This window comes from Parasteatoda tepidariorum, chromosome 5 (assembly GCF_982258835.1).
Source record: "Parasteatoda tepidariorum strain Cologne lab strain chromosome 5, Ptep-v5.0, whole genome shotgun sequence".
Classification (NCBI taxonomy): Eukaryota; Metazoa; Arthropoda; class Arachnida; order Araneae; family Theridiidae; genus Parasteatoda; species Parasteatoda tepidariorum.
The window spans coordinates 91,519,928-91,542,630 of record NC_141759.1 but is presented as its reverse complement, the minus strand read 5'-3'; the positions used below and the strand labels follow the sequence as shown (position 1 = coordinate 91,542,630).

The window sequence follows — 22,703 nt, the reverse complement described above, 5'->3', positions numbered from 1 at the left end:
GAGAGTTGGCGTGAGTTTGCTTTCTTCCACGCCGCTATACAATATCTGCCTAAACAAAAGTTTGCCGTTAAAATATGCAAGTATGTTTTTAGTTGGGAAATTAGGATAACTATATTTTAACCTTCAAAACTTGAAAGATTGAAACTTGGTATATTGCCCAAAAGCAGTCAAAATGACTGGATTGTGAAAGAATTATTAATGTGTAAAGAAATTTGTTTAAAATTAATTTTTAATATTTTTTATATTATTTACAGTTATATAATAAAAAAAATATATGTTGTACGAAAAGTCGCAAAATTCTAAGAAATTGCACCATGTATACATCATTGTTTTTCTAATTGAAATTAAAAAGCAGTCAAAATGACTTCCTTGGACAATCTAGTGTTAATATCTGTATATGTATTAAATAATTTTATAATATTTAATTTTTCTTTTTTTCGGTTTTTTTAAGCTTAGGTCTAGTTTTACTCCATACTAGGAGGCTTCGCCCCCTGCTCGCTGGCGCTCGCCAACCCCCGGAACTGCTTTCGCAGTTCATTTCGGATTGCTTCGCGTTCCGATGCTCGCTTTGATCGCTCATTGGATACGCTCTTAACGTCTAGCTTTCGTATACTTTTTTGACCACTGAAGTACCGAAAACTTTTCACTGTAGAAAATTCTAAATTTGTGCATTTCAATATTAATTTGAAATTTCAAACAGTTCACATATTTTTCTTAATCACACTATTCTAAATTTCAGTTGTTGAGAAAAGTAACTGTTGTAAGTTTTGTTTTAAAGTCTTTCCCACCAGAGGGCTAAAACCATGTGTTGTAAAACAATATGAAATACTACTGAATGCCGGATGTAAAGCATCGGCTTCGATGAAGATAATTTTGTGAGAATTTTTTTGATAATTCGGTGAGAATTCACCCGATTAGACATATGATGCTCACTACGTGCTCTTGCGCACCGAAGCCTATCGATTAAAAATGAAAACTGTTGCCAACGCGAGAAAAGAAATATCATCGGTTTTATTGATACATACGTACGTATTAACATTTTATATAATAAGATAGATAGATTATTATTCCTTCTCTGCTGAGTGCATGTTTATTTAGTTAACTAACTGTAAAATATATTGTGTATGCTCATCCTAAATCAATAGTTCTTTTCTTTATATTTTATCGTAAAAATAACTTTACTGATCCTCATGGGTGAGATGTTTTTATGTTTCTCAGCTCCAAATTTTTTTGTACTGAAGTGTAGTGAAACGCAATACATAACTTTCGGATCTAGACGTTTCAATACACCAAGGATACTTTTTTTCACTTCTTGGTATAAAGTGGCAGCAGCCATTTTTATAATATAGTAACATTAAATTTTATAATCACAGTGAGATAAGATCTGAATAAGTTAAGTTATTTTTACGATAAAATATGAAACAAGAATCATTCATTTAGGGTGCATATATACACTATTCATTTCGCGAAAATGGTCCACGGGATAATCTCTAGGTACGAAAATGGTGGACGGGATAATCCCAAAGTAGGAAAATGGTGGACGGGATAATCCCAAAGCACCAAATCGCTCAGCATTTATGCCGTTTTAATAGGTATCAAATATGATAATAAAATGCGTGGTACTTATATTTGTGTATTTAGTACTTTGATTATAATTTTGATGCAATTCAACGACGATGCAAAATGGTCGACGAGATAATCCCAAAGTACGCAAAAAGTTGACTGGATAGACCCAAAGTACGAAAATGGTCCCCGGGATAATTCCAAAGTACAAAAATGGTACCCGGGATAATTTTAAAGTACGAATATTGTCGACGGGATAATCCCAAAGTAGGAAAATGGTGGACGGGATAATCCCAAAGCATCAAATTGTTCAGCATTTATGCCGTTTTAATAGGTATCAAATATGATAATAAAATGCGTTGTACTTATATTTGTATATTTAGTACTTTGATTATAATTTTGATGCAATTCAACGATGATGAAAATGGTCGACGAGATGATCCCAAAGTACGAAAATGGCTGACGGGATAATCCCAAAATACGAAAATGTTCCCCGGGTTAATTCCAAAGTACGAAAAGGGTCGACGGTATAATCCCAAAGCTCCAAATTGTTCAGCATTGATGCAGTTTTAATAGGTATCAACTATGCTAATATAATCCCTTGTACTTATATTTGTGTATTTGGTACTTTGATTATAATTTTGATGCAATTCTTAGATGCAGCTATTGAAGATTGTTTTCAAAGAGTTGCAAGTGAATTGATGATTTGTTGCCCGAGCGCCACTGAAGCAATTATATCAATACACAGAGGGCATTATTTTCCATGGAATGAAACAAAACTCGGGTAAAGTATATGTTTTCAGAACATTGTTGGTTTTGTTCCATAAATAAAGATTATTTCTTTATTATAACAATGCTATCTAACTTCAATCTATAAATGTTTGGTAATTTTGTTTGAGGAGTTTAATTTCCTTAGTTCAGATTGATAGACTGGACTTGATAGCAACTGTCTGTATACAGGGTTGTTCATCACCTAAATTTAATCATCTGTTGTGACATCTCAACTCTAGTGAGGCAGAGGGAGCTATCAAGATTATTATTCACCATGTACGTTACATTATATATTAAATTTCGACGTTAAGGAGGGTATTCCAGTTGCCTTGGCAACAAAAATTAATGAGATCAGTTATAATAGGAATTTAACTTCATTGATATTTTAATGTTAGGGGTTATTTTTACTGTATGTTTGAAATAATTTCTTATGATAAAGTAAAATGCCTTGTGCGTATATTGTGTTAGGTCATATTAAGATTAGATACTAAGCATTGTCTTGCAATGACAAATAGGATTTTAATGTCATAAATAATTCTATTCCACGTTTGAAACTGTTTAACATAATATAATCAAACAATATTTAATCAACATAATCAAATAATATTCAATAGACAGCATTTAATTATATAATTTTTTAAAACAAACGATAATTTTTTTACAAATTCTCTTCTAATATTTTTATCGATTATATTATAATAGAGAAGCAAAGATGCACTGGTGATTGTTAAGAACATGTGTAGATTAAGTTGTCACTTTGTTGTTACTGATGCCATTTTCATAACCGTTGCTGAACAGCCTGACCCAATTTTGGGTTTACGACTACTAACGTTTAACTCCGCAGCCTTGTAATTTTGATCCCAATCCAAAGGAAAGGGCTCTCCATGATCAAATATTAGGAGGGAACTAACCCGCTTTTGCGTTGCACGAAGAGGAAAACCACAAAACCTCCCACTGTTAGCCAGACTGCAAGGGAACTCTAACCCATGATCAGTCTCCCACTGAGGATATTTTTACGTCAGCACGGTGGTCGGTTCGAGTCGGGTGTGGAATTCATTTAGACCAGCCATCTCTGGGATTAGAACCTGGTTCACCTTATTGGAAGGCTCTATCCCCTGAGCCACCACGGCTCTACTTATGCCCCTTGTCAGTACCAGCCAGCCTGCTTGAAATCAAGCAGCGGGTGCTTTTCTTGTTATTTTAGTGGCGTCATCTATGGCAAAAAGACTACTTCAGCAAAACACACGTCACAGCCCGTTTTAGAAGGAGGACCCAATCATACTCCATTCATCCATCTACTGATCATAGTTTTGACTAGAACCAGAACACGATCAATTTCCAATTCAATATCCCAGTGACTTTGATTTGGTATGGGAATTTGGAGAACTTCATGACCCCGACAAATTTAACGTGCACCAGTCACTATTTAATTCACAGGGATTGTTTGGCCGGCGGTTGTTCTATTCCGTCGCTCCGGGTTCGGCAATTAATATTTCTAGGTAATGGAAACATTAATAGTTCAGGCTTTAAAATTTTTACATTATATTTTCATTCTGTGTCATTTACTATTTTCTCTTTTAATTCATTATTTATTATTTTTTATAGACATTGCGACATTCTTTGTGTCATGCAAAAAATCAGTGACTGTGATAAGCAAGATATTAACATGATCCAAAAACTATTTAAATATACAATTGACTACCTCCAGAAAGGTCAGTATTTCCTTGAATTTCACAAAAAAGAGAATAAAAATGATTAAAATATGGTTTCAATGTATAAGTAAACTTATCTGATTATTATTTATAAATTGTGCCATTTGCATATAATGTTTGATTCTTTTTTACGAATACGAATCGTGCTATTTCTTACTAATGATCTCTTATTTATATATGAATTATATAGCCAATTAGTAAACGATTCTCTCTTTTGTGATAGGATTTTGTGTGTTACTTTCGTAAGATTTTATATATATATATTTTTAATTAAATGGCCTTAATGTTTTTTCTACGTCCTCCTAAAAAATAAATTTCTTTTTATTTTTTCCAATGAGCTGCACAAGTGCGCACACATGATCAGACCTAGTGCGTTCTCCAGAAGTGGTATCCATTCTTTCAGGACCACCGCAATGGGTGAGATACCGTTGGCCATGTTAATTTGGACGCCTAGTTTCTGCCACACTAGATGGCAGCACCGAGACTCTTATTTGGATGCTAAAGTGCGCTAGGAATTTAATTTTGCCGGAAATCCTAAAAAATAAATAAAATATAGAAAAAGTTCAGCTGTTGGAATTTGATTAAGATTTTTCGAAGGTCTTTCGCCAAGGAAAATTAAAAAAAAAAGCGACAGTTTAAGTGCCTTACTATTTAGGTATCACTTTTAACTATGTATATACAGTCCCGAGATAAATTATTAAACGCACTAAGGATTCTATGTAAAATCTTAATTATAATGTAATATTATACAGCTTTATTTTACACGACTGAAACCGGTTTGCACTTGTTTACGTTCGTGTACCAATTGGTTAACATTGTAACGCAATACGTTAAAAATAAATACAAATGGGAAGTACGTACATAAAAAGTCTCTTGAATAAGAACCCGTTACACGTATGTTTAAATATAAAAGCATTGCCTATAAACTCCTGCAAAACGTGTAATTATTAAAAAACTACAGTACGTATAATAATTTGGTCGAATTATTTTAATACACTAATATATTAGCTGATATAATAAATATTCTATAATTATGTAATATATTGTATGAATTAATGAAAAATGATACGTTTTAATTTCTTTGAAATTGATAATTCCAATTTAACCTGACTGTTGTTATTTTTTCAGATGTTAACAATTATGACCAAGGAACAAATGTTGCACGTAAGCTTTTTTTTTTGCTATTTACTATCTATGACTCCTAGTCATTCAATTCTGCAGATATGTTTCTTCAGGGGAGATTTAATATTTTAAGTTTAGAGAAGTTTCAGTTGTTTTCTATCCCATTTTTTAATTGTATTCTACAGTAAAATTCAAACTAATTCAACCAATTATTCAAAATAATTATTAAAACTTTAAAAATCAATTTCGTTTTAAAAAAAATTAAAGTTTTTAGTCAGTAATACGTTATTGAAATAAATTTTTTAAAATTGAAATAAACGACAAGCAATAGAAAAACTTTCAGTAAAACAACAATTATGCTTTTAAAAAATATCATGCATGAGGACACATCTCCTATGCATTCTTTCAATGACATGTCTTTCAAAATTATCATCAACGCTTTCTTCTACGCTTTTCTTAATGAATAACAATAATGATGAATAAAATTATTGTTATTGAACCAGCATAAGTGTAATTAAAACGTGATATAAACATACAGTCTTTTGATATGAACTATTCGGTTTAACCTTTAAATTCTTTCCAACTCAAGCTTAGTTTGTTTTAGCGTTATGTTGTCCACGAAAGAAAACAATTGTCATTCAGAAATTTGTAAACATGTACGTTTACGCTTTCATTATTATAACAGTTCACATGCTTGAAATAATACAGGGTTATTCATAATTCCCTCCGGGGTTTCGAAGCGTTATAGTAAAAAAAAGAAGACGAATATGAAAAAAAGAAACATACGAAATTATTCCGTAACTATTTAAGTTTTACTTACATGCATTACAGGTGTTCTATGTGTGAACCCTTGGTCACACGGCATATATCAATGCTATAATCCAGTTCCTGCCGGGAGGGAATTATGATTGTTGTAGTTGCTGTAGTTCATTTACGTCGCACTAGAGCCGCACAATGGGCTATTGGCGACAGTCTGGGAAGCATCCCTGAGGATGATCCGAAGACATGCCATCACAATTTTGATCCTCTGCAGAGGGGATGGCACCCCTGCATTGGTAGCCCGACGACCTGCACACGAAGTCGAGCACTTTACGTTAGAACAGTTTAACGAGGACTATTACCGCACACCCTCGGTCCCTACGCAAACTGATCCAAGTGGTCACCCACCCGCACACTGACCGCAGCCAGTGATGCTTGACTTCGTTGATCTGCGGGAATTATGAATAACCCTGTATATACATTATTAATCATTGATCATTGTTTGCAAGTAATAGTAAAATAATATTAAGAGTAGTTATGAAAAAAAGTATTTTGAAATTTGAATTTGATTACGTGCAATTGTTATTTTATACTATCTTAATTCCAGAGTAACTACTGTCGGTTATTTATTTCATGAGTGTTCAAAAACTCAATAGCTGGAGAGGCAATGAAAGTTACATTTTCATGATTTTAATAAAAAATAAAATAGTAAGCTTCTTTCTAAAATTTTGGACTTTAATGATTATTTTGAAGCTGTTCGTGATTTGAGAAACATTAACAAATGTTTCGAAGTTATGGAACCAATTCTTGAAATTTGCTGTCCTGCCATGAAAGGAGCTGTCTACACTTTACTTAACTCAGAACCATGGCCTTTAATAGATGGTCCAAACCTCAAGTAAATATTTTTTAATGTTAGAATTATTTTTTTTAAAGAATTAATATCGAACAGTTTTTCTGTTAAGAAATTTATTATAGTAACCATAAATTATTTTAACGAAGTCTTTGATTTTAAATTTCTACATGATATCAAATCCAAGAAAAAACAGGAAATCAAGTCATAGTGCAAGGTTACTGGAAACGAATCGCCGGGGTAGCCTGGTCGGTAGGACGTTGGGCCCATGTCCGAGAGTTTGCGGGTTCGAACCCCGCCGGCCGAAGATTCCCCGTGTAGTAAATGGTGACTGATTCACGTTAAATCTGTGGAGTCGCAAAGTCCTCAATGTTCCTATAACAAATCAATACCTCTGGGGGTACTGGATTGGAGATCGATCGTTCTCTGATTCAGGTCAAAATTACGATCTGTGTATGAATGAATGAATGAATGAATGGATGTATGAATGAATCCACTCTATAAACGGGTGCAATGAATGTGTGTGACAGAAGTCGAATTCTTGGCCATAGATGGCGCAACTGGAAAACAGGAACAATCGCACCCCTCTGCCTAAACAGGCATACGTTAGCAACAACAACAACTGGAAAGGATTCAATGGGATTCGAGTCTTATTAGGAGAATCAGGAAAAGCTTTCTCATTATGTTCTATCAGAGTTCCTCAGATGTAATTGCATGTTAATCGTAGCATGTATTATTATGCCACGCTTTATAGTAATAGAGGCCAACATATAATGTAGGTGAATATGTGATATTATATTGGTAGAAAGTTAATGCATTATCTATTAAACTACTATACAGTAGTTATAGCTAATCCATTATTATCAGGAACATATTTGAAAGTGGTTTCCCTGTTTTCGTTTTTAGCTTTTAATTTCGCGATTTGTACAAAACGTAGTTAGTTATAGTTATTACAGTAAAGATTCTTACTATAAGCAAATCCACATTAAACTTATTCTTCCTCACAAGATGAAGCATGTAGTTAAAAGGTGGTTTTTATTCAGCTAGTATAGTTATTCTAAAACAGTGCGATGGCATGTAAAATTATTTTCTGAAGTATATTCTTTTGAAACAGTCTGATTTAGTAACTGGTTCAAAAGTACCCTTAAAGCAACCAATCATGAAAGTAGGTCTTAGTTTCATAGCTGTATCAGCTAAAATGTTCACAGAATTCCATTTGAAAGTCAAGAACATCTTATGTATAAGCTGCATTATTAAACCTTTTTTGTTTTCCAGACGTTGCAATTACTTCTGCTATAGACTTGCTGCTCAAAAATGTTCTCCGGACACTGCACTATTTGCTTCATCTATAATGAATCAGGCTGTATCTATACCAGCTGTAGGTAGGGTATATTTTATCTTTTGTTTTAGTATTATTTGTATAAATGGAATGTAAATTAAAATATTCTTCGAAAATCAAACTATTTTGGCACATCTGGTACAATTTGAACCGTTTCAAAATTTTTTTTATGTGCTTATGCTTTTAGATAAAGCATAAATGTAAAAATTTAACTGGATTTATCTTCTTAGGTTGCAGTTTTTAATTACTGTGAAAATTTATAAGAAAAGTAAGAAATTTTTTCAAGTAACTTTTTGAACAGATAATCTTAATAAGATCTTATAGTTTGAAATGTGAAGAAATACAATACAAATATATATTACAAAGAGCAAGAAATTCTAAAAGTTTAAAAATTTATCCTTCTGTTGTACTAAGAAAAAATAACTACAAAATATTTAAGTAGTTAAATTCTTCAATTTTCTGTTAAAATTATTTTATTGCTTTTAATAGTTTTGCTCTTATCTAAGCTTCGAAATTCTAAATAAAAATCGCTTTTTTCGCCATTTTTTAAATCTCCCTAGGATATATAATATTCTTACCGGATGCCCTTAGAACAATTAAAATATCCGAAAATAAGACTTTCCGTTTTATTTTTATCTAAAATTGTAAATTTAAACACTCATGCTTATTATTTAGAAGATTTTCTCTCAAAAATAATCACCAAACAAAAATTGAATAATATTTATTTAAAATCGAAATAATTTTTTAATTTATCCATCTTTTGCCCTTTACCCATCCGTTTTTTTTTGTAACTTATTGTGACTTATTCATCATTTTTTTGTGACTTGTCCAACCATAATCCATTTTCCTACTTATCCATCTTTCAGTGACTTATCCGTCTTTCAGTGACTTGTCCATCTTTCAGTGACTTGTCCATCTTTCAGTGACTTGTCCATCTCTCAGTGACTTGTCCATCTCTCAGTGACTTGTCCATCTCTCAGTGACTTGTCCATCTCTCAGTGACTTGTCCATCTTTCAGTGACTTGTCCATCTCTCAGTGACTAATCAATCTTTCAGTGACTAATCAATCTTTCAGTGACTAATCAATCTTTCGGTGACTTATCAATCTTTCGGTGACTTATCAATTTTTCGGTGACTTATCAATCTTTCGGTGACTTATCTAGTTTTCGGTGACTTATCCCTCGTAAACATCTTTCTGACACATCGAATAGGCATTTTCAAAAAAGACTAAATCTTATAACTAGTAATGAAACAATGACTAATTCTGCAAATGTAAGAAGTTTGTTCTGAGATACAATGCAACACATCGCGGTTACAAAATTGAACATGAAGTTGGATGTGGACATGCAACAACGCACTTCAAACCGTGATTTTTTTATTATAATTTTTTATAGCGAATTTCTAATTTTGTCCTTCATAGGAATGAGATTGAAGTCATTTTACCAATTTAAAACTTTTGAGGGCCCATTATTTAATTTTATATAGGAAAGTCTCCTTATAGACTACGATGATTATCGTTTTTAGTCTCATTTTAGAGATCTAATGAGCGGTATTAGTTATCAACATTTTAAGAAGAGAAACTATTAGTCTTAATATGTCTGAATTAAGCTAATATGTCTTATCTGAATTGATGTGAGAATCAATCAGTTTTGGAAAATTCGTACTCTTCTATTATTGGTATTAATAATGGAAGCAAAAATTAAGTGAATGTATTTATTATTATTTTTTTTAGTTATAGATGCGCACATTTTCCTTAATTTCTTTATTGTGAAAGATTCTCAGAAATTTGATATTATGCATTGAAAATTCTTTAAATCATTGAATTTATATTGAAAATTGTCTTCAATTTCTTCTTGAAAGTTTCATTTGGTCAAAAAATGTTTTGTTTTTGAGGTTTTGTCTTACGATGTCTTAACTAATGCATGATCCTCCCTTTATTTAAACTTTTTGGATACCAAAAACATTTGCTTTAATTTTTGGTTTCTAAATCTACTCTATTTCTGTTGTGAATGTGATTAGCAGTAACAACTAACTTTATTTGTGAACCTGACTTTTAGTCTTCTAATTATGCAGGAGTGAAACAAATAAAAGTATCACAAAAAGTTATTTATAGTTTATAATTTTGCTCTGAGTAACACGAAAGGTTCGTGCAATATATCGTTAAATATCTTTAATCATGGCTATAAGACATTTATAGTTTATAATTTCGTTTTGAAGAGCATGAAATGCAATATATTGTCAAATACTTTTAAGTATGACTAAAAGATATTTATAGTTTATAATTTTGTTTTGAAGAGCAGGAAAGCTTCATGCAATATATTGTCAAATACTTTTAAGTATGACTAAAAGATATTTATAGTTTATAATTTCGTTTTGAAGAGCAGGAAAGCTTCATGCAATATATTGTCAAATACTTTTAAGTATGACTAAAAGATATTTATAGTTTATAATTTCGTTTTGAAGAGCATGAAAGCATCATGCAATATATTGTCAATGACTTTTAAGTATGACTAAAAGATATTTATAGTTTATAATTTCGTTTTGAAGAGCATGAAAGCTTCATGCAATATATTGTCAATGACTTTTAAGTATGACTAAAAGATATTTATAGTTTATAATTTCGTTTTGAAGAGCATGAAAGCTTCATGCAATATATTGTCAATGACTTTTAAGTATGACTAAAAGATATTTATAGTTCATAATTTCGTTTGGAAGAGCATGAAAGCTTCTTGCAATATATTGTCAAATACTTTTAAGTATGACTAAAAGATATTTATAAATTATAATTTCGTTTTGAAGAGCATGAAAGCTTCATGCAATATATTGTCAAATACTTTTAAGTATGACTAAAAGATATTTATAGTTCATAATTTCGTTTGGAAGAGCATGAAAGCTTCATGCAATATATTGTCAAATACTTTTAAGTATGACTAAAAGTTATTTATAGTTTATAATTTCGTTTTGAAGAGCAGGAAAGCTTCATGCAATATATTGTCAATGACTTTTAAGTATGACTAAAAGATATTTATAGTTTATAATTTCGCTTTGAAGAGCAGGAAAGCTTCATGCAATATATTGTCAAATACTTTTAAGTATGACTAAAAGATATTTATAGTTTATAATTTCGTTTGGAAGAGCATGAAAGCTTCATGCAATATATTGTCAATGACTTTTAAGTATGACTAAAAGATATTTATAGTTCATAATTTCGTTTGGAAGAGCATGAAAGCTTCTTGCAATATATTGTCAAATACTTTTAAGTATGACTAAAAGATATTTATAAATTATAATATCGTTTTGAAGAGCATGAAAGCTTCATGCAATATATTGTCAAATACTTTTAAGTATGACTAAAAGATATTTATAGTTCATAATTTCGTTTGGAAGAGCATGAAAGCTTCATGCAATATATTGTCAATGACTTTTAAGTATGACTAAAAGTTATTTATAGTTTATAATTTCGTTTTGAAGAGCAGGAAAATTTCGTGCAATATATCGTTGAATACCTTCGTTTGACTATAATATTTAATGTAATAAAATTAAATTGCCTTTTGGATCTAATTTTGATAATAAAAAAATAGTATAATGCAGTAAAAGTTGTAATTTTCTTTCAGGATATCAGAAGTTTACAGAAAATTGTCACAGCATCATTAGTGAAGCTCTGAGTTGTTGTGATGCAATCGTTTTATCAGTTTTTCAAAGAGGATTTCCTTACAATGATATCTCGCTTAACTCCAGGTAAGATATTAGCAAATTAGTAAAGATTACTCTGTGATAATTCTGGATTTGTTCGGGGTAAAGAATAAAGAGTTGACAGTATACTACCTAAATTTTTCAAGTTTCAAAATATTATAGAAATTATTTTTGAGATATATGATCATTTTTGATTCACAGAGTAGAAATGCTTTTGAACATATCAAGATAAATGAATGAATAAAATGAATTACCTATGCATGTAAATTGCTATTAAACACTCTATTATGAAATTGTATACCGTTAGAAAAGCTTGTGTGTATATATATAGAGTCTTTATAATTAAAGTTCCACTTTGAAATGGATATAAAAATAAAACTAACCAACCAAATGTCATCAAACTTGGTAAATGTCTATAAGAGGTTATGTGATTTTAGTTCCCGCAAAAAAAAAAGAAAAAAGTTCAAAAATTCACCACCAGCGGTGAATGGTTAACGGTTAGGATAAGGTTAAACGAAATAACAGGTGCAACAGATAACAAACCTGTGGCTTGAAATTTTGCCATCATTTTCCGTAAACATTGCTGTGTCATTGGACCTCGGCGTTTTCCTCTTACAGTACGGAACTTTTGTAAAGCCCTCCGTTCATTGCTGTCGCATTCATAGTAACATTTCACGAGTAAAGCACGGTCTTGCATTGTAACAGACATTGTCGACTCAGAACACTGACAGCTCAGACAAGGCGCCTCACTTTTATAACTGCAAAGTCACATGACGTGTAAAACAAATTTGCATATTTCACATTTGTTTAACACTATTGCATACAGCGCCATTCTCCGCTGGAAGTGAATTTTTGAACGATTTTTTTTTTGCGGGAACTAAAATCCCATGACCTCTTATAGACATTTACCAAGTTTGATGACATTTGGTCGGGTAGTTATATTTTTATAGCCATTTCAAAGTGGAACTTTAATTATAAAGACCCTGTATATATATATATATATATATATATATATATATATATATATATATATATATATATATATATATATATATATATATATATATATATATATATATATATATATATATATATATATATATATATATATATATATATATATATATATATATAGAGAGAGAGAGAGAGAGAGATAGTCAAAATTTTATAACTGTCACATAGAAAGAGGAAAATTCGACATTTAATATTTTTAATGATACTATAAATGTTATATAGAATTTTATGCTTTTGTGTGTTTAGATAGTTATTTTGAGAAGGGAAAGAACTGGGCAAATATATTACACAAGTCTTCATATGTGCTTTAATTAATGTAAAAAAAATTACAAAAATTTATAAACAAATTTCATTAAAAATTATTGAAATTTCAGTCCTTTCTCATAATTTTTTGAACACACCAATTACAGTGCTGGCGTAAAATATCCTCAGTGGCAGTTGAATCATGGGTTGGAATCCTTTTGTCCTCTCATGTAAAGCAAATGTGGGTTAGTCTTATCAATTAACCCTTCAAGTTTTCCAATACTTGAACTAAAAGTTCCAATTTTCTTTAGGGTTTGATTCAAAATTATATGGCAACAGAATTGAACATTGTTAGACAGAAGTCCAAAAATGGGTTTAGTGTTCAACGTCACGCAATTTTGGGTTATAAAATAAATTAAAATTATTCATCCCGTTTCAAAGGACAGTCTGTTTACAAGTACACTTTGTTGAAATATAGGTAAAACATGGTAAGAGAGACACACTCACCAACTTTCTGATACGTATCACAAATGGGAGAACCCTTTGTCAGTTGGCGCATATCCCAATTGAAAACAAGTTCTGCCCATATTTTAAAAATAGCTTGTTTCATTCGATGTAGCTGCATTGATGCAATCCTGCAGAGTTATTGACATTGGGTGATATATACTTCGTTCTTCACAATTTAGCAATAGGATAAATATCCTTCATTAAGTAATGTACCCCAATACCAACGACACTGTATCACTGTTGCTGTAAAGTTTTTAATTGAACCTATGGACGAAACATGTTTTCTTATTGGAAAGTGTAGTGGTTGTGTCAGCAATGGCTTAATTTCCTATTTTATAACCGTCGTTGAACAGCAGACCGAATTTTCAGTTTATGACTACTTATGTTCAACTCCGTAACCTTGTAGTTTTGAATCCAATCTAGAAGACAAGGGAACTCCTGGATCAAGTATTGGGACAAATTTGCCATCGTAGTGGTCTTTTTAATGGACCTAATCCGCATTTGCGTTACATGGAGAGAATGTCCCACGGCTAGTCTAACGGCAAGGGGACTCTAACCCATGATCCGTCTACCACTGGGAATATTTTACGTCAGTATTGTGGTTGGTGCTAGCTGGTTGCGGAATTTGAATCAACCAGCCATTCCCGGGATTAGAAGCCGGCTCATCTCATTGGGAGGCGAGTGCTCTAGCCCCTGAGCTACCACTGCTGAAACAATGATTTAATCTAGCGTTTCTCAACCTTTATGTATTCGAGGCCCAGTTTGTAATTGTCATCGCGCCCCTCGCTTTCAATAAAATGTATACAACAATAACGGTGGGGGTATCACGGATTCGACTGGGCTTTTGTTTCTCCCACACTTAAATTTTATTTGCAGATTCTTACCTAAATGTCTCCAAAAAATATGCATTAATGACAATAATGTAGTAGAAGTAATGAAATTTCCTTCTTTCAGATTGATAAACTATTAAAAAGGGAATAAAAGCAAAAATTACTCGCATTTCTAATAACGACAAAATCAATTAGCCAAAAGGGTTTTATTTCGTTCAAAAAATTTAGGGGCACACAGTGCAACTCATAATATATAGTTAATAAATAATAATGCAAGAAAATCATCAACGCAGCAACTGCTCTCATACATACAGTCTTCTTAGACTGAAAAGGAAAAAACAATGAATTAAAAATCAACTGTCAAATATTTCATGAAACTAAAATAATAATTACAATAATACTAATAACTTTTCGTATTATTTATCTCTTTGTGAATCTCTCTTCTTTTAAATTTTTCAATAGATCAAAGAGTAAACAAAAAAGGGATCAATTTTTTTAATTAAAAATCTTGTTTACCTTTTTCAACAGTTCATTTTGTAAACCTAACTAATATTGCTTCACAGTAATACATTTCCTGAACTCGAAATTTTCAAAAATTTTATTTTTTTGCAAAAGAAATAAAATTTGTATGTATGTATTTGTATGCATTTGTAAAAGAAATAAAATTTGTAATTGTATGAAAGAAATTAATGACTATGTTTACAAAATTTTCAATTAAAGAATAGAAATGAATTGTCCTTTGGTATAAGTTTCCAAAACTCATCACTTCAAAATATCAAAAGATTAAAAATTTCGATCACATATTTTCACGAAAGATACCGTAGTAGGGATTGCAAAACTTATCTTAAAGAAAGAAAATTTTCTATCAATACTTTACCCTAAAATTTGATAAAGCAGCCCTCTCTGAATTTGAAGAATTTTGCCGGAAAATTTTTTCAGTAGGGGAGAGTGGGGTCAATTGTAACATTTTTTACGTAACTATTTTTAACTAACAAAAAAAAATCTAATATATTAGTATTAGTTGACTGACGCGTAAAGTAGACTATCCTCTACTAGACAAAAAAATAAATACCTTATTTTAAATGTTATTATATTAGTTATTAACAATTTTTGACAGTCGTGCACTTGTTACAATTGTCCCCACTTACGGGGTCAATTGTAACAGTTCAAAAATTCAACTAAAACATAGTTAATTATACATATTATCATAGTTGTGATACATTTTTTATTGATCAAAATAGTAGTGATATTTTAGGAGTAAAAATAATAATGAGCAGAGACCTAAAGGGTTAAACTTTTAACTTTAAGGGGTTAAAAATTTTAATTTATGCTGTGAAAAGGTGACAAATAAAATAATGCACATGCAACATAATATAAATGATATAGGAAACTATTGGTGGTTCTTAAAGAGTTAAGTAATGGTTTGTAAACATAAGAAATGGGACCTAAGGGGTTAAACAATTGCAAGTGAAATTATGAATTTTATTTTCAGCTGTTACAATTGTCCCTTTACTTATTGTTACAATCGTCCCCAAGACGCTATTTCAGCTTCATTTGTTAAAAACAATGCTAGTTAATTAACAAAACTAATATTTTATTTTTTTGAAATGTTAATTAAGGTGTCCACTTACATATTCGGTTGATAATTTTTATTTGTTTAAACAAAATTACTTTGTTACAATATAATATTCTAATACCAAAAAAAGTACTTACGTAGCGTAGAAATATCTTTTGTGTTGTAACTCTTTCAAAAGTACATAAAAATGGTTGGGAGCAGGGGTGTACATGTAGATTTATTAAATACACCTTGTGCGCCACCTAGGAACCAAATCTAGGACCCGACACTCGAAATTTTTACTCTGTTACAATCGTACCCTGTTACAATTGACCCCACTCTCCCCTACTGTAAAAGGTCCTGTTTTAACTGAATTTGTGAAAGTTCAATACTTAATTCTCCCCCCTCCCACTTAACTAAACACAGTATCATGTCTTTTGAGGACTTGTAGCTTTAAAATGATAAATTGCTGACCTAATCGTCCACACTTTTTCAAAAAAAAAAAAAGAATTTTTTAGAAGTCCATTTTGAGAATGAATATTATTGGGAAGGATCCAGTTTTACACTGAGAAAAAATTACAATTACAACTACCAGAATATGGTAAAATTTACCGTATTTCTGGCTCTATGAGTAAAAGCTCGGTAATATATATTGAAGCGTAGGAATTTTGGTAAAATTGGCAAAATTACTACGGTAATGATTTTGGTAAAATTAGCACAAAAATGACGATCTAAAATATGTGAAAAAATTTATTTTTGAGTTTGGTAATTTTGGCATGATACTTAAGGGCATGGCAAAAAAACTATTTATTCAGCTAAATTTCAGTTTTAGGTTTATATTGTTTACTAAATGTGCAGTAATAAAAACTTTTATTTTGAAAACCAGAATTTCTGGTGAACTGTTACCATATAAATTGAAAAATCACCAAATGAATGGTTCAAATTTCTTATATTTTAGTTTTAATAATCAGAACTATGTTTTTTTTTCCTTCAGAAATGTCATTACCATTTTTTTTCGCTGTGTACTATAAAAACAAATAATAATTTAGTTGACGTAAATTTCTCTTAAACAAAACCCTGGCAGCAATTTTTTTGTCTCACCTCTTAGTTAAAGAAGAACTGTCCGTTTTTCTGCAGTTTATCAATTTTTCGCAGTTCAGTTAGCAACTTGCGACTGGACAAAATCACTTCCTCCGAATTGAGCAGGTCATACAATCTGCGAGGATCGGATTTGTCCTTTTTGAGGCGATGTTTTATATCCATGAGTAGATCCACATGGTTGCAAAAAGCCTTTTTTAATTCGTTCTTTTCCTTTTTGTTGTTTTTCTTTACACTTTCGAACAAGGCTCTGCATGGCTTTGGAGGAGCTGCAAAATAGAGTTGAACATTAAAAATATTTACGACTATATTTCACAAAGTCCTGAACTGATGGATACTTATCAAGTAACTATAAGTAATACACTAATTTTAGCATTGCTCGTAACTCTTATCCAGCAACCACCATTAAAAGGAATAGAAAATAAAAACCCTTAAAAATTCGGAGAAAGGGTGAGAAAATGCAAAAAAAATGCAAATGTTGAATATAAAATTTGTAATATTTTGTGAATACGAAATACAAAAATAAAACACGTAAGTATCTGAAATCACGAAGAAAAAACGTAAAATCTGGTAACTAGTATTCTGAATTATATATTTTTTAAATATAAGTACGGAATATTTTCTGTTATCATTTTGAGCTTTCTCATGCTTTTAAATTATAGTAACATTTTACAAAAAAAAAAAAAAAAAATCAAGTATGACATTTTACATAGTTTTGAATTTCAAAAACTACAGAGGTCAAACAGTTTCACCACAATCGTAGGTCAGTAATAAAAACGCAAATTGTCCCATCTTATTCTTGTGTTCATTATGCAAAACAACTGTCTGATTTTCAGTGTAGGTATAAATCATGTTTGACTTCATAGTTCACTCCGGACTACTGCGGTAGTGCTAGGTTTACAAAACAACGAATAATTATGAAAATAATTTACCTGTTATACTTTTTTTCAATTTCTTCTGAGATTTTTTCAGCTCAGTTTCACCAGAAGCGCAGGTACGTGGCATCTCAGTTTTATCACAAAATGGATTTTCAATGTCCGGAAATCGGACGAATTCCTTTTCAAAAGTTAATCCATCATTTGCTGGAAGGCAAGGGGGATCTTCAGCCATCCCTGCTTCCACAAAATCTCTTTGCTCAATATTGTTGGTACTCATTTGAGCAATTTCATGATCAGGCTTTTCATTCAAGCCGTTCTCATCAGTGTTATTCAAAGTTTGTACCTCCACAGTTTGGTTCTTTTTCTTCTTTTTCTTAAAGATACCAAACCAGGTTGTACGGACAACACTAGTCTCTGAAATTATATTTACAGATTTCAATTGATCAATTTACAATTTAAAATAACACAACTAAGTTTTAATACTCTAGCAAATACATTGCAAAAATTACATAATTTCAATTCGTTAAGTGTACTAAATGATTGTTATAAATTTTAAAATGCTCTTGTAGGATTAATTGGGAAAAATATGGTTTTGTTTCTTGTTGAGGGACTTCGTAAAAAACAAGCGGAAAACTAAAGTTTTTAAAAACAGTCTTTATATAAGGGAACAAATCCCTCCTTGCTGCTACAGTTTATGTTTTATAAAATTTTTTATCTCTCTGTCTGCTTAGAAGTATAGTTTAATGGTTTTATTAACTGCTTTCTTCTCTTGGAATGTTCTCATGAAACAGTTTGGAAGAGTCAACGTACGAAACCTTCTTGACCGTTGCCTACTCACTCATTTTTAGTCAAAATTTTGTTTAAATAGTTTTAATACTAGGGGTTGTTTGAGGGAAAGAAAAGAAAGGCTTAACGTTCAATTTCGAAAGTAATTTAAAAATTGTGAAAACGAAACAGAAAAAAAAAATCATTTAATCTTAATAATTAGTTTTTTTTTTCAACTGAAGAAAGAAAACCCCCCTTTTTGGTGCAGCGTTTCATGTTTTTTCTTCTTTGAATTAAATCTACGGCCATAAGATTATACTGGGAAAATTTTTTTTTAACATTCATACAAATACTTGCTTTTCCCTATTTCGGGTGGGGGAATTTCAAATCTGAAATTAATTTTGCTTCTAAGGATACAGGTTTTTCTTTTACATTTTTAATTAATTTTTGTTGAAATGTGCAAGCTTAAGAATGTCATATATAGTAAAGAGTTACAGAAATGTTGTGACAAACTTCTAGGGGAGTTAGGGATCAGCATCAGAATTAAAATTGAACGGGAAACTCATGCCCCGAAATGTCATCGTACTTGACTAGCGGCGCATTCCTACAATGACTTGTTCTGAAGCACAAAAAGAAGGAACCAATTGCTGATTTGAAATCAGCAGCTTAAAAGTATTTCTGATTCGTTAAAAAAAAGTAATGCTACAGAAATAATCGCCATTTTTGTCAAAAATATTAAGACCAAACGGGAGAATGTATTAATTCTTTCACATACAACAGGAAAAAAAAAAACTCGAAATTACTTATGAGCTTTTTATATTTATTTTATAAATAATTTTGCCTTATGATGTTTTCCGCTTGAATGTTTGAAAGTTTTCAATTTAAAATAAAATATAGTTTTTATGAAAATATAAACGTCAATTAATAAAAATGATAGAACTAAGGAAGATAACTTGTGTTATAAATTTACCGTTTGGATCATCATTCGATTTTCCTTTTTTAAACAGTTTTAGAAAGCTATTCATGTTTTTAATGTTACACAGGCAAGCATCAAAAATAGAATGAGCATTTGTTAATGATCTCTCTCTCTTTTTACTCTTCTAACAATGCAGAAAAATGCAGAACATTGTAGATATATTTATGAAACAATTGTACCAACTATCAGCCAATACTGAATTGGTGGAAATATTGAAATCAAGCATTGTTAAGAGCATAGAGACATTGTTGTGATTTCAGAAATAAAATATTTAAACGACATATTTAAGTTAAACAAAAAAAGACAAACAAATTCCTGATTTGAATTAGAAATTTATATGAAAAGTACATAAGAATTATGCATCTTTAACAATTAATTTAAATATAGAATTTTATATATATATATATATATATATATATATATATATATATATATATATATATATATATATATATATATATATATATATATATATATACAGGGTCATTCTAAAAAGATGGGAAAAATTTTAGGAAGTGATAGTACACACCCAGACAAACAATTTTTATCAAAGAATGCATGGTCGAAAACAAAACCCAAAACCGCTAGAGGGCGTTAAAGTTTATGTTCTTATATGAGGCAAAAACACACAAATAACGATGAAGTTAATTTATAAAAGCAAATTTAATGGCATGTGATTACAATAAGTGTTTAAAACAGTGGCCGGCAGCAGCTACGCTGGTACAACGGCGAAGAAAAGATAGGCGAGCTTTGGCGAAAGCTTGGCGACAAATAACGTAGCGCAGTAACTCGCAATAGGAATGGAGCTTTCTCGTTTGAATGAAAAAACTTTCCAAATGCGCCAGCAGCTATGCGTTTTGTTTTCGCCCATGCATTTTTTGATGAAAATTGTTTGTATGGGTGTGTACTATCACTTCCTACAATTTCCCCCATCTTTTTAGAATCACCCTGTATATATATATATTCGTTATAATAAGTGCACACTACACTACAACGATGGAAGAGAAACTTACTTTATGTTTTTGGTAATTATTTTCAAGAAATACTCAATGGATTATTTTATCTCTTTAGATGTGTTTAGATGATACGATTTCTCTACTTATCATTGAATTTTAAAGCTTTCAAAGGCTTGTAGGATCAGCAATAAATTACGAACGAAAACGAGTATTTTTGTATTTAAGTACATGAGTATCAATTCTATAAGTATCACCGGTATATAAGTATCAAATACACTGGTTATCATAAATTAAGGAAAAATCACAAAAATAGCGATAACTCTTTCAAAAGTAAGCCAAACCGTGCAAAATTTGCATATGTTGTCCACTAAGAGTAGCTGAGTAAAATTGCAATATGCAAATTAGTGGCGCTGCACTCGGCTTACGTCATCTGCCTGGAGCATAAAAGTCCAAGTTTGAGAGAAAGCACACAAATTTTACTGTGATTGCGACATTGAAAATCTGAGATAGCCAATTCGTAATAATGACCTCTAGGCATCATTTGCCTGAAGAACTACGATGGAGAGCCATCGGGAGACTAGAGGCAGGGCAGAGTCAATCAGAAGTGGCCAGATGGCTAAATGTGAGTCCATCTGTGGTTCATAGACTTTGGAGGCAATTTCAAACCACAGATTCGGCATCTAGGAGGTTCAGTCAAGGACGGCCAACTGTTACGACCAGTGCCGATGACCGATATTTGACATTAAGTGCACGCAGGAATAGAACCGCTACTCCGGCACATCTTAGATCCTCTCTTGCTGCAGCCACCGGAAGGTTGGTGTCAACGTCAACTGTGCGCAGAAGGCTCCACGAAGGTGGTCTGTATGCGAGACGACCAGCCATTTGCGTGCCGCTCACATCACGCCATAGGAGAGACCGTTTGCAGTGGGCCCGACAACATGTCCACTGGACGTCAGATCAATGGAGGCCTGTTCTCTTTACGGATGAGTCCAGGTTTAGTCTAGAAAGTGACAGTAGACGTTATTTGATATGGAGAGAACCTGGGACCCGTTATCATCCATCAAACATCCGTGAAAGAGATGCATACGGAAGAGGCAGTGTCTGTGTTTGGGGAGGCATATCCTTAGGAGGGCGCACATACCTCCATGTCTTTCCAAGGGGAACCGTGAATGCTCAGGTTTATCGAGACAACATCCTTGATGCTTATGTGCGCCCATATGCCGGGGCAATTGGTGATTGCTTCCTGTTACAGGACGATAATGCAAGACCACACAGAGCTCGCATTGTTGATGATTATCTTCAACAGGAAACAATTACTCGCATGGAGTGGCCAGCTCGATCCCCGGACTTGAATCCTATCGAGCACGTTTGGGATGCTCTAGGGAGGCGTGTATCTGCCATCAATCCGCCCCCTCAGACCCTTGCCACGCTTGCAACTGCTTTACAAGAGCAATGGCTCTCACTTCCTATTGAACTGATAGACCGCATAATTGAAAGCATCACACATCGCTGTTTGTGCTGTATTGCTTCTAGAGGCAATCATATTCCATATTAAAGGTACTTTTTCTATTGCAAACCGATACTTCCAATTTGTTTATTTTATACATGTGCTAATTTCTATACTACTATTAATGTCTGATAATTTCTTTTTATGTTGTTTAATACCTTACTATGTGTTGTATATTGTGGGTAAGTTTCATAAAATTCCATGTGTAATTTCTTGAGTTATCGCGATTTTTGTGAATTTTCCTTAATTTATGATAACCAGTGTATATAGTATATAGCATATGAAAATTTTAAAAGTACAATACACTAAATTTATGAACACACGTAGCGTAGTATGTTTTTTTTTTCTTCTTGCAAAAAATACATATTTTCAACAATATTCCCTACCTCCAGTTTGTCTGCCAAGGGGGTCGTAGAATTTGAAATCTCTACAGTTTCATGTCCTAAAGCTCATTGTGGGATATAAATATTTCTTTCTCGTTAAACATTAACAATTTAAACTTTACCGAAAATTTTTTAATTGGTATTTTTACAATAAACCACATAAGGAATATGGAGTCATCTTC

At 31.8% G+C, this 22,703-nt stretch overlaps 1 protein-coding gene across 5 annotated transcripts in view; it reads left to right on the top strand.

Annotated features, from left to right (window-relative positions):
- The window catches only part of LOC107438365 (uncharacterized), a 98,981-nt gene that overhangs the window by 32,161 nt on the left and 44,117 nt on the right, over positions 1–22,703 (top strand). For all 5 annotated transcript variants that reach the window (XR_015433838.1, XR_015433837.1, XM_087164519.1 and 2 more), the window contains exons 14-19: positions 2,221–2,347; positions 3,940–4,046; positions 5,175–5,210; positions 6,681–6,822; positions 8,053–8,159; positions 11,731–11,854. Coding sequence is in view for 3 of the 5 variants with exons in the window: in XM_087164519.1 (XP_087020645.1) it covers positions 2,221–2,347; positions 3,940–4,046; positions 5,175–5,210; positions 6,681–6,822; positions 8,053–8,159; positions 11,731–11,854 (643 nt within the window). In the remaining 2 variants the exon portion in view is untranslated. The remainder of the gene's footprint in view (positions 1–2,220; positions 2,348–3,939; positions 4,047–5,174; positions 5,211–6,680; positions 6,823–8,052; positions 8,160–11,730; positions 11,855–22,703) is intronic.